This window comes from Neophocaena asiaeorientalis, unplaced genomic scaffold (assembly GCF_003031525.2).
Source record: "Neophocaena asiaeorientalis asiaeorientalis breed wild unplaced genomic scaffold, Neophocaena_asiaeorientalis_V1.1 scaffold315, whole genome shotgun sequence".
Classification (NCBI taxonomy): Eukaryota; Metazoa; Chordata; class Mammalia; order Artiodactyla; family Phocoenidae; genus Neophocaena; species Neophocaena asiaeorientalis.
In genome coordinates this window covers 457952-469885 of record NW_020172011.1, presented here as the reverse complement: position 1 = coordinate 469885, position 11934 = coordinate 457952, and the positions used below count along the sequence as shown (strand labels likewise).

General features: G+C 54.6%; 1 protein-coding gene across 2 annotated transcripts in view; it reads right to left on the bottom strand.

The window, feature by feature from the left end:
• Nucleotides 1–649: 649 nt before the first annotated feature.
• KIRREL1 (kirre like nephrin family adhesion molecule 1) overlaps nucleotides 650–11934 on the bottom strand; it is a 22196-nt gene continuing 10911 nt past the window's right edge. Inside the window, exons 7-14 of one of the 2 annotated variants that reach the window (XM_024750951.1) lie at nucleotides 11674–11801; nucleotides 10806–10932; nucleotides 10615–10715; nucleotides 8804–9002; nucleotides 7439–7546; nucleotides 7134–7273; nucleotides 6462–6539; nucleotides 650–6210 (exon numbers count right to left, since the gene is read on the bottom strand). In XM_024750951.1, the coding sequence (XP_024606719.1) occupies nucleotides 5734–6210; nucleotides 6462–6539; nucleotides 7134–7273; nucleotides 7439–7546; nucleotides 8804–9002; nucleotides 10615–10715; nucleotides 10806–10932; nucleotides 11674–11801 (1358 nt within the window). In that variant the 3' untranslated portion in view covers nucleotides 650–5733. Of the gene's footprint in view, nucleotides 6211–6461; nucleotides 6540–7133; nucleotides 7274–7438; nucleotides 7547–8803; nucleotides 9003–10614; nucleotides 10716–10805; nucleotides 10981–11673; nucleotides 11802–11934 lie in introns of both variants that reach the window. The other variant, XM_024750941.1, reaches the window with a different exon arrangement.

Sequence of the window (11934 nt, the reverse complement as noted above, 5' to 3'; positions counted from 1 at the left end):
TTATAGCTTTCCAAAACATTATCTGAAAACAATTTTATTCCCCAGTTATCCTCAAACACTCCTGTGAAAAGAGTAAAGTAAAATCTTTGCAAATTCTACTAAACTCGCAGAATTTAGAATTTCTCAGCAGGATGGCCTCTGTGTGTGTGTACCTCTGCATCATCTGTTTTTTCATTCTGTTTCACTTCAAGTTCAAAGGGTGGGTGACCTGGTAACTTTGCTTTTTACCCAAACCACCGCATTTTAAATAAGTGAAATCAGTCCTGTTCATCCCCACACTCCCAAATCCTTCGGGATTTTTCAGATTTGGAAAAGAACATTTGGATGTTGTGTTCCCAAAGCACAGAGCCTCTGGCTGTTTATCCCTGAACTGCCATAATTGGCCTCAGGCTTCTGCAACAGACACAAACTGGTGAATAAAATGTGTTTGCCCCACAGCCTGGAGGTGACACAAATATATCGTCCGTCTCTGCCATCTCAATCCAAAAATCTATCTTTTCCTCCAACTTAGATCATTTCACCCCGAATCAGGCAAGCTTTTAAGTAAGTAGAGCTGCTCGTGCATTAAACAACACAAAACATGGTACTTTTTAAAACATTTATATTTATATATATAAAAAAATTAAATATATATAATATATAGTGTGCTTGAGACTAAAAATATAGTACATAATATTTTAAAAAAAAGGAAAATGAAAAAAGGCAGAATAGGAAAAAGTGTGAGGGACACACAGATACACATTGCTAAAAATCTACGATGGTTTGTCCTAACAAAAATAATATATTTTTTTCCTCTTCTCTTAATTATCATCATGGATCCATTTATTATCAGGGTTTGGGTGGAGAAAATTTTACTGGAGCCAGAAGCGGTGGTTGTAATCCCAAGAACAGTGGGGTAGAAAAGGGGACCACAGGGAGCCCTGGGCCTCATTCTGGTTTAATTGGAGGCAGCAGCTGAATCTTCTGGGTCACTATTGCTAGCAAGATTGCGTTGAGAATTTGATTGTATTGGCAACTTGGCTGCTCTCTCCCCAGAATTAGGGGTACTCCCAGGGGGAAGCATCTGATGATCCCCAGAACTGAACAGAAGAACCCATGGCTCACCAACACTTGCAAAGGCCAGTGGTTGGGGACAGCAAAAAGCCAGGATCAGGGGACAGACAGGAGATTGGTAGGAATGAGTGATAGCTCTATGCAAACAGAGTTATTATTATCATTATTGTTATTATTTTTAAGGGCAGGCTTGTACCAGAACCACCCAGTATGGCCTGTGACTTCTGCGCAGCAATTATTCCTCCAGGGACAGGGCCTGGAGCTCCCTCACAGTGATGCAAGAAAATGGGATTCTGCCCCACCCCGCCCCCCCCATCTCCCAAATTGAGGAATCTCCCGAGCCACACATCTTTCCATCCTCTTCCAGCAGCACAGAAGTGGAAGGTCAGGACCCAGTTGATAAGTGAGGCCAGTGACTTACAGAAAGAGGCTGGCCTCCAGGAAAGGAGAGGTATCATGGGGGGATAAGGGGGAGGCAGGGAGAAGGGGATGGGCTTTTTAAATGCTAATTTTATAGCCTCTTCACAAAAATAAATGCCTTTCCAATTACATCCCGTGGTCTGTGCACTTCAATGTTCTATTATCACCTCCTTACTGGTCCCACCCGGGTCAGAAGCTTCACTAACGCCTTCCAGGTGATTCCCTGGACATGCAGAAGGGCCCGTAGGGGCACAGAGTGGTGACCTGACTCAGGACACAGCACTAAGTTGGCAGAGAAGCCAGGTTTCCGAGGCTGGGGTGCTTGGGCGTGCAGCAGTGGGGAGAGAACCACCCTCACGGCAGAGTGAGGCAGTGACTGAGCCAGTTCAGTGCAACTGGGCTCTTGGATTTAACGTGGTTTTCTCCAAACCCGAATGGCCCAACACTGCTATGTACATGGGTCAAGTACACTGAGAGACCATCTGATTCCATTTGAAGGAGCCCAGGACTTGTGGCTCCTGACAGAACACCACCCGTTTAACGGGAAGGCACCAGGGCGAAAGAGACTCCAGGGCTCCATCCTGTAAATCAGAAAAGGCTGCCCTCAAAATTATAAGGAAAGCAGCACCTGCTGCGACAAGGAGAAGGTGCAGTGCCTGGAGACGGGGTGGGAATAAAACTAACCTCTTTCATCCCGTGCGGGACATCTGTGAGAGTATAGCGCTGCTCCCATCCCTGGCTGCTTTCCTTTCTGACTTATGGTGGGTTTTGCTTCATGCATACTTTCAGGCTAGACTTGGAGGGATCTGGGATTTAGGATGCAAGCCGGGCCTTCCACAAGGAGACTGTGGGTCATCCAGAATCACAAGAACCTCTTCAAGATCCCGAACTTAAGTCAAAAACTGCTGGACTCCCTCTTCAGTCTACCAGCTGCCCTTCCGAACTGCTCCTGCAGAGAGGCCAGCTGTTCTCACGCCTTGCCCTCTGCCTCAAGACACCTTAGCCTGCAGGCTTCCCCTTGCTCAGTAAGTGAGGCTGGCTGTCCGCAGGCCACGGGAGTGTTCCCGAGGACCGGGTTGGAGGGTGGCTGCTTTCATTTCTCCATGCGGAGAAGGCTGCCTGAAACCTGGGTGCACAGTGAGGGATACTCATCATGCCCTGACCTAGCCAGAGACACCTTTGCAAAACTGTCAGGATTCTGAGTGGGGAGCAGCACAATGGCCAAAGGATAACCCCACATCAATTTCACTGAGGTTGAGGATATGTTTTTTGTTGCTGTTTGGGATCAAGGGGTTTCTAGTGGAAATTCATTCACAGCACTTCTGACAAGGTGATGAAGCCCACAGTGAAAGCGTCTTTCAAGATAGGAGAAACTTTCAATTCTCCCATCCCTCCACTGCTCAGTGACCGTTCCCAAATCCTTGCTAGGGATGGCAGGCCCTTCCACCTCACCAAATGAATGCAGCAAAGCAGGATAATTCGAGGTGTGTGCAACTCTCCCCCCCTCATCTTACAGACCAGAAAATAGGGGGCAATGAACCTAAAGAGGTTAGGCCAAGGTCACTCAGTAAATGGCAGCTTCAGAACTGGGTCCCACGTCTCCTGACCCCTTGCTCTTCCCACCAAAACTGAAATGGCAAAGGCAGTCAGGATCACCAAAGTGACCACATCAAGTACTGAGGCACCATGCTGGGGGACTCCAGCCTCAGACGGCCACCTTCCACGCTCAAGGGCACCTGCCACTCCCCAGAAAAGCAATGCTACTGGCTTAACAGGTCGGTCCCAACTCAGATTCTGGTCAGACCAGAGTGCAAGTTGCAGAGGGCAGAGATGGCCTTGGTCGCTGACATCTCCCTGTGCCTTGCATGGTGCTTGCTTGATACCCAGGTACTGTAACGTGTTAAGGAACAGAGAACAGGGAAGTGGCTCTGTATCTGGCTTCCAAAACCCATGGTTCCTGCAGTGTCAGCTGAGTTACCGAGTGACCTCAGGGCCTCCTCCTCTCCATCAACAGAATGGACCCAGCACTAAAACCAAGAAGGAGTAAACAATGTGGCCAAACCCCTAACAAAAGTAAATGTCTTTTGGAATATTCCTGTTTAAAAAGCCACCATCTTTAGATTTTAACTGTTTAGATTACCCATGGCTTCTGTGAAAATCATCAAAACATGCATGAATTTGCACAGGAACCTGCATCCTTAACAGACCTTGTCACTGAGCTCACAGAAAAGGAATCCACAGGAAGGAGTCAGCTTCCAGGGGTGAGGGTGGAATAGCGCTGGGAGCCTGTGTGATGCCTCTGGAAGGGCCGGTCCTTGGGACTTGCCCCCGGTGAAGTGGAGGAGGATGCAGAGGCAGTTTGAGAGGCTGGAACTGGAACTACTTTCTTCCTGGGTATGAGCTGGTCCTTACCAGCCAAGGGATGGCGAGGAATGTCACCCCACAGAGCCATCGGCAAAGGTGGCGATGGCCCATGACTGATGGGCATGTAACTCATTAAAGCGAACATGACTAATGAACGGCGACCATGAGAAAGGGCAAAGCGCATTCTGGGGATTGCAACAGAGGACCCGCTCGCTCAGGGCCCAGCAAGGGGAAGAGCAGACCCTGCTTCTTGGGAAGGGGAGGCCGGGGCAGGGGAGTGAGTTCTCTTTGGAGCGCCGGTTCTCTTTGGTCAGGAGGTGGCGGCTGAGAATGTGGAATGCATGTGCAGGCGTGCGTGCATGTGTGTAGATGGAGGTGAGGGTGGGCGTGGGGGGCCACCTGGGCCGTGGCTGCCTGCAGTGCCCTTCTGCGTGACCTTACCAGGTCCGCCCTTCCTCTTACCAGGCCCCCTCACCCGTCTGTCCCCTAAACTCTGCAACACTTGGCAGTGAGTTTGCGCTCACAATACCGGCTCCCTGCGTAGCCACCCACCCAGGGCCGGTCAACCAAAGCTGGACACTCAAGGCACTGAAACTGGAAGAAGGAATCTGATTGGTCCAAGAAAAAAACAGACGCTTAACAAACCAAAACCCGTCTAAAGAGAACATCTCCCATGGCCCCAGGAAGGTGGCCTCTCTAACCAGCTGGTTGGCCCTAGGGTAGGACAGCAGAGCATGACAGCCAGGGCCCCTCCCTGTCCTATCAGGGCCCATCGGATGACAGGTCTCACCGCCTGAATGTTTAAAAATGGATTCAAAGTGCTTCGAGATTGAAAGAGTAATGGAAGGTGTTGGGAATCTGGTGAAGAACAGATACCCCCTTTCCTTTCCACTGGGACTTGTATTTGGGCGGGGGACTCCCTACAGCTTTTTTGCTTTTTTTCTCCAAATGAGGTGTTTATTGTTTTTTGTTGTCTTTGAAAAATAGCCTATAGCACTCCCACCCTAACCCCACCACTCCCCAGGCATGCTAGAGAGTTAAAGCCAGGAAGTGGGGCAGACTGGGGAGGGGAGGGGGCTTGGGGGGACTTACTCTAGTGTGGGTTCTGGAAACTGCTATATAGCACCCTGCTGTCTGGCTAGTGACTCGGGACATGGTTCCTGACCTTTCCTTCTCCATCACGACCCCCTGGCTTATCTGGCCGGCCCAGCACAGAAGAGAAGCAAACGGGGGCAGCACTGTGGGACATACCTGGATCCCTCTGCAGGCAGACAGACAGGTGTCCCCATGGGCAGCCAGGACGACTGGCACTTTACTGCCAGCTGAAGGGGGGCTGGATCTGAACTCGGTGCCAGGACTAAAATAAATCCGAGGTCCTTTCTGCAGTCCCAAGGTGGGAGAGATGCATCCAAGGTATGAACGCAGACGACAGATGGACTGGCCAGGCTATCCCACTTCCACCTATCTGTACCACAGCCACCCACCCCTACATTTCATGCCCCCTGGGCCAAAGCCTGTTCATCTCCACATGACCTCCTGTCTACTCACGGGAGATCAGAGGGGTGGGATAGAAAGGGAATGCTAAAAAGTGCCCCCTCTGCTCTCCGCAACCTTCACTTTCCCCGTCCCCAGGCTGGGGCCAGGCGAGAGTGCAGGTCAGAAGAGACACATCCTCCTGAAGAAGAGGGAAGGGCAGGCCCAGGAGGCTGGGGCATGCACAGAGCACCATCCTTGGGACGGGGTGTTTCCGGGAGACCTGCTCCCCGCCTGCCACGGCGGGAGGAGGAAGGCTGGTCCAGGACGGGAGCAACAACGAGCAATGCCCCTGAATATCAGGGAACAGCTGTGAGAGCCTTCTCCTCTGCCCCGCAGAGATGCCCCGGCCAGGCTCTAGCCCTACACGTGCGTCTGCATGCGCTGCTGGAATCTCTGGCCGTAGTCCGAGTGCTGGGAGGTGTAGGAGAATCGCGTGGCAGTGGCGTACTTGCCAATGGGGTCATATGCCTCATACGGGGTCCGCTCCAGGCCGGATGGAGGGCCCTGAGGGTAGCCCAGTCGGTAGGTGGGGTACCCTGCTGCCCCGGGGAAGGGATGGGAATTGAACTTCTCATAGTTCTCGTAGGACAGCTGGCTGGTGGTGTCGGTGCCAGCTGGGGCAGCAGGACCTGGGGGTGTGGGCTCAGGGCCGTAGTCAGAGGCCGGGGCCCGGCTGTAGGTGTTGAGCTGGGCATAGCCGCTGGAGTGGGAGAGGCGGGAAGAGGGGCGGCCGTCGAAGCGGGCAGGGCCGGGGGCACGGTAGTCAGCATAGAGCACTGCCCTGGAAGACGGGCGGTCTTCGTGGGCACGCACATTGTAGTAACCATTGGTGGGATCCTGGGGGGCAACGAGAGAAGAGGATGGAGAAGGGGAGTCTCTCTTGGGGGAAGGGTGTCGTCTCGTCATGGCCCTCTGGGACTCCTTCTCTGGCTCTGCATTGGGTTCTCAGCCAATAGGTCCCCACCTCCTGTTTCCTCAATAACCTCCTGACCGCTCCTCCCCAAACCTGCCCTCACCTCCACCCTGCAGGCCCTCAGAGCCCCCATTCCCAGCAGTCCCCGTGCGCTGGCCCCTCCCCGCTTTCCCACCTTCATCTCATACTCCTCCCGGGTGTCGATGGTGTCACAGCGCAGGTCCTGCTTCAGGTCCACGTCATCCTTGAAGGACTGCAGAGCAGCAAGAGTGGGGCATCAGGAGACGGACACCCTGCTCTTGTCCTCCCTTGCCTACCCTATCCCCACACCCAGAGGTCACCTATTAAGGAGAAGGGTCTGGGGTCATGGGCAGCCTTGAACTCTGTGTCCTCTCCCAGCAGAGGCTCTGGGATGTGGTGGGAAGAGGCCAGAGACCTGGGTTCCAGCACCAATTTTGTCGCTAACATGCAATGCTTGGGTATGTCCCTGCCCCTTTCTGGGGCTCTTTCCTCATCTGAGCAATGAGGCAGTTGGGCCAGAAAACTTCTAGGGGTTTCCAATTCTGACACTCTGTAGGCGGAGGCTGGGGTGAAGGAAGCCTGTGCAGGCCCCACCTGCCTGTCCTGTAATGGAGGGAAATTAGCCTGGGGAGCGTGGGCACGTGAATGTGGTTATGAACGCGTATGTGCACATATATGTATGTGTGTGAGCGCGTGAGCATATGGGGGAGGTAGCAGGGCCAAGGTAGGATGACCGAGGGAGGAGAGAGTGACAGTATTGGTGAGCTGGGCAGGAGCCGGTCCCAAGAGTGTGGGGAGAGCTGGGCCAGGGAGGAGGGACCCTTACCGAGTAGATGGCCTTCATGACACGGGTTGCCGTGGAGACGCTGGCAGCATCGTCCTCCCGGTCCGAATGCATCGTGAGCGGCTCCCGGTTCACCGTCTCCACCTTGATGTCCAGCTTCCTCAGGGTCACGTCTTTGCGACCTGGGACAGGAGGAGCAGCCTGGACGCTTTCTGCCAGCCTCTGCAGAGGCTGCTTCCGGACCCACCTGGCCTGGGGAGCGCCGCTGTCAACCCCCTCACCTCTCCCAGGCCCTGCCTGTTGGGGACCCCCAGGAGGGCCGCGGCCTGAGCAGGGCCCATACTCACTGCCTTTGCGGCGCCGGTAGAGGAAGAACACCAAGGCGATGAAGAAGAAGGTGAGCAGGGTGCCTGCGCCGATGGTGGCCCCGGCGATGATGCCCACAGGTAACACCTCTTCAGATGAGGGAGGGAAAAGGGGGAGGGTGAGGATGGGGGCACACGGAGGAGCTGAGCTCCGTGCGCCCCTGGATTGTGCACAGGTTTTATGTTTCAGCGGAGCTGTGTTCAATTAAAGTCAAGGTGGGATTTGAGAGGAAGTCTGCACTGTTTGGGTTTAGACCCGTGCTTCAGCTTCGTCAGAATTGGGATCAGCTTGACCCTGGCCTTGGTGGTCCGTCTGTCCCTCTCTTGCAGCCCACCTGTCTGCGAGGCTGGTCTCTCCTTCCTGGGTTGGGCTCTTGTCTGAGATCAGCTGTCCCCACATTCTCCCATCTGCCATGTGTTCTGACCTCTTTCACTGCCTTCCCCACACACACCATTGTGACCGCTCCACCTGTACCTACCCTCCCAGGGCTCAAACGGTTCTGGTTGGTTCCCCCTGCTCCCCAGAGATGAGAAGCACCCAGGAATCCTGCCTCCAGCTTCTTCTCCCTTCCTGGCTGTCCTGGATGGATCATATCCATGTAAGTCTCTTCTCCAGAAAGCCTTCCCTGCAGAGTCCCGTCTCACTCTATTACTCTGTTCCTCTCCACCAACCCCTTGCTCTTGCTGGTGTCCTCAGCTAAGAAAGACTCGAGGGGACCCCCAGTTATTTTCTCCCATCTCCCATGTCAAATGGCTAGTTCTCATTAAAAAAAAAAAGAGGAGCGGGGGGGCTCTTTCCTCATCAGAGTTGGGAGCTTCCAAAAACGTCAAAGGCGTGATGCCTCTTTCATCACACTAGAAGTGCCTTAAGGGAGGGAATATGTGTCTCCTACCAGACTAAGGATTCGTGAAGGGGTAAGGGAACCGAAGCTTCCTGGGCACTTATTCTACGCCAGGTACTTCATGAATATCTTCTCATTTAATCCTCACACCAACCCAGTGAGGTAGGGAGTGTGACTCCCTTTCACAGATCATTTCATTTTTCTCCATCTGAAGTCATTTGCTACCACTCTGTAAGTTCTCCACTGCACTGAAAGTTCCCGGAGGGCAAGGACTGTGTTCGTTCACATCTGTCCCTGCAGTTCCTAGAGGGGGTGGCTGGCATATAGCAGATGCTCAATAAATGTTTAAAAATGCGAGTGGGTTTTCCAACTGAGCACCAAGGCCAGGCTCTGGTGGGCAGGCCCAGGAGGGAGCTGTCTCTCTGAGACGTGCCCCCAGAGAGAAGAGGGAGCAGAGTCCCCAGGCTGCCCTGCGCCCTGGCTACACAGCCAGTACTGCTGTCACCTCGCTCTTCCAGCTGGATGATGGCTGTGCCTGGGCCAAAGCTGTTCCAGGCTGTGCAGTTGTAGTGGGTCTGAAAGTCGGCCTCCATGACGTTGTTGATGGTGAGCGTGGACAGGACCCCGCTGCCTGAGTTGGTCCTCTCCACCGTGTAGCGTTCCAGGGTCCCCACCTCCAGGAAGTTCTCCTTCCATGCCCATGCCTGGGGTGGGGAGGGCGGCACGGGATGAGGAAGAGGGAGGCAGGTGGCAGAAACACCTGACCCACCCTCCAGGCATCCTCACATCCTCACCCCATGTGCTCTTAAGCCCAGCCCCGCGCTTGCCCTGAAACAAGCCCAAGTCGCACCTGCTGCCTCAAACCCTGGCATCAAACCTCCAGTCTAGGAGAAGCAGCGGCTCCCAAGCATGCCTGCGACATGTGCTGGGACCATTCAAATATGCTCAGAGACACTCTTTAACATGCAGATTCCCAGGGCTTATCTCCTTCATTTGACTCTCCAGGGGAGAGGCCCAGGAATCTCTATTTCGTCGTTGCTGTCTTTGTTGGGGCAAGGGAGAGCAATTTTATTCGGAAAGCCAGCAGGCCAAGAAGATGGTCGACTACTGTCCCAGAGACCCACCTTCTCCAAGTTAGAATTCAGGCTTCTTTCTTTGGGAATCTCTATTTTTGTAACAACCCCAGCGGATCCAATGAAGCAACATGTGGGACCCCTGATGTGGTAAAACAAATCCTGGGTGGAGAGCCAAGAACCCTGGGCTCTACGCCTGACTCTCCCCTCGAGCCCTGTGTAGCCTCCCCTTCCCTCTCTGGGTCTCAGTTTCCTATAAAAGGAGAGGACCAGGCTAGAGGCAGACAATGCTCCAGCTCTCCTCCAGCTCCGACAGTCTGAGCTTCTAACTAAACATAACTTAACCTTCAACCTCACCTTTAACCACTCCACAGCTGGCCCTACATAGCCCACTGGCTCTGGAGACTCATCCACAGACCCTTATAATGAGTGGGAATTGGCACCGGAGAGCTGTCTCTCCCAGGCTCTTCCATCCTCGACCCCCTAGCCGGGGCATCCCCCCCTTTGTGTCCCCCTCCCTCAGAGTGGAACCCAAGGGAGGGAAAGCCACTGAGAACTGGCTCGTTTCCAGGCATCAGTCCTCCTAGCTCTGCAAGGAAAGCCCCCCGGGAGCCAAGCTGCCCGCTGCCCAGGTGGCCATGGTAATGAAGTGTCTCTGGGCAGCCGTGGAGTTAGCCAAATGGTCATTAAATGTGATGAGGGGTTTGACGGTTAATGGTCACGGGAGGAATTAATGGTTCATGGTGTGGGGGAGAGGGAGGGGGGTGGAGAGCGGCATGGGGCCTGGTAGGAGGAGAAAGGCAGGAGAAGGGAGAGGAGGGGACGACACGGTGGGACAGAACTGAGGGGGCAGGGCGGAGGGGCAGAAGGCAGAGGAGAGGGCAAGGAAGAGATCAGGAGGCTGTGGAAAGGGGAGGAGGTGAGGGAGAGGAAAGAGCAGGTGTGAAAGCCCAGGGGAACCAGTAGCATATCCAGGGAGCCTCCACCAGGCCTTTCACACGTGTTGTCACATCGCTTCTCACGGCAACCCTGTTTGGTAGGGATCACTGCCCCTATTTTACGGATGAGGAAACTGGGGTTCCAAATAACAAGTAACTGGCTCAGGGTCACACAACAAGTAAGAGAGGAGATGGCATTTGAACAGGAAGAGGGACGGAGGGACAGAGTCGGAGGATGAGAAGCACAGGGTGCAGGAAAGGCCTGGGGAGAGCGGGAGGAGGCTGAGGCCAGGCCCAGCACTCACAATGCGGTCTGGGGGTGGCGTGCTCCCGATGAAACACTCCACCTTGCCACCATCACCCCTGACGGCGTACTGCACGGCCTCGCTGGAGATAATGGGGGGCCCTGCAAGTAAGAAGACGTGGTCAGGGCCAGCTGGGACCTCCAGTGCCTGCCTCCCCCTCACAGGCCCCCCGCCCCCCTCAGGCCACTCACCATTCACATAAAGTGGCACCTCCCGCTCGGCCACTCCGATCCGAGGCACGATGGCCCGGCAGGTGTAGGTGCCGGCATCGGCCTGGGTCACCGACTTCAGCAGCAGCTGGTTGCTGTTACTCAGGACCTGGGCAGAGAGAGCAGCCTCGGGTGGGGAGCCAGGAGGCCTGGGCCCCTAGATCCGTGCGGGCCCCCGCATCGGAGGCATCGGAAAGAAAGGAGGAAGGGCCACAAGTGAATTCCCAGAAGGGAAACAGGGTCCCGAGTCTATCTGGTCCATCCCCTGACTCTAAACAGGTTGGCATTTAGACACGTCATCTCTCTATAAGAGCGGGCAGAAGTGGGTGGAGGCTCAGGAGGGCAGGCGAGGCTGCCATCCATCTGTACAGAGGATGCAGCCGCTTCTGGTCATCTGTTCTAATGCTTCTCTAGCGCCAAATGAGGTAGGAAGTTCCACTCTGAAATCCCTCTTTTTGCAACTGTGGCCCAAATTGTCCAAGGCAGGTCGCTGTAGAGCGGCACAATTCAGCCTCCTTTCCTCTAGTGAGTCATCCCAGCTTCTCCACCCTCCTATGCAGCATTCTTTTACCAGGTCTCTGGCCACCGCAGCAGCTCCACTCAGGGCCCCTGCCCCCCTCCCACTCCACAGGTCATCACGTCCCTCCCACTGCCACTGCAGCGGCCAGCTGTCTGCCGAGGAGGGTGGGGTTGACTGCAAGCACCGTCCTTTTCTTCCAAATCCTGAGAACTTGGAAATAGCCCAGGTTCAACTTGAAAAATAATGCTGCACCTCCTTTGCCCCCTCTCTCCCCAGCCTGTGGCCAGGCTCCTTCCTTCCAGCATCCCGGAGAGGCAGCAAGCTTCTTACCATGTTTGAGTCCTTTTTGGTCCAGGTGAGGGTGAGGGGGGGATTACCAACCCAGACACAGGTGAGGGTCACATCAGAGCCAATGTCTGTGGTCGTGGGTTTGGGGTCCACTACAATCCGGGGAGCAACTGAGGTAGAAAGGAACAGCCCGTTAGCGTCTGAGTCTCCCTGGGGGTCAGCTCCAATCTCTGTCCTCTTCCTTCTCCTGTCCGGCCCCCTCAGCCTCATGGAGCCCCCCCACCCCCACCCCAGCCCCTTTAA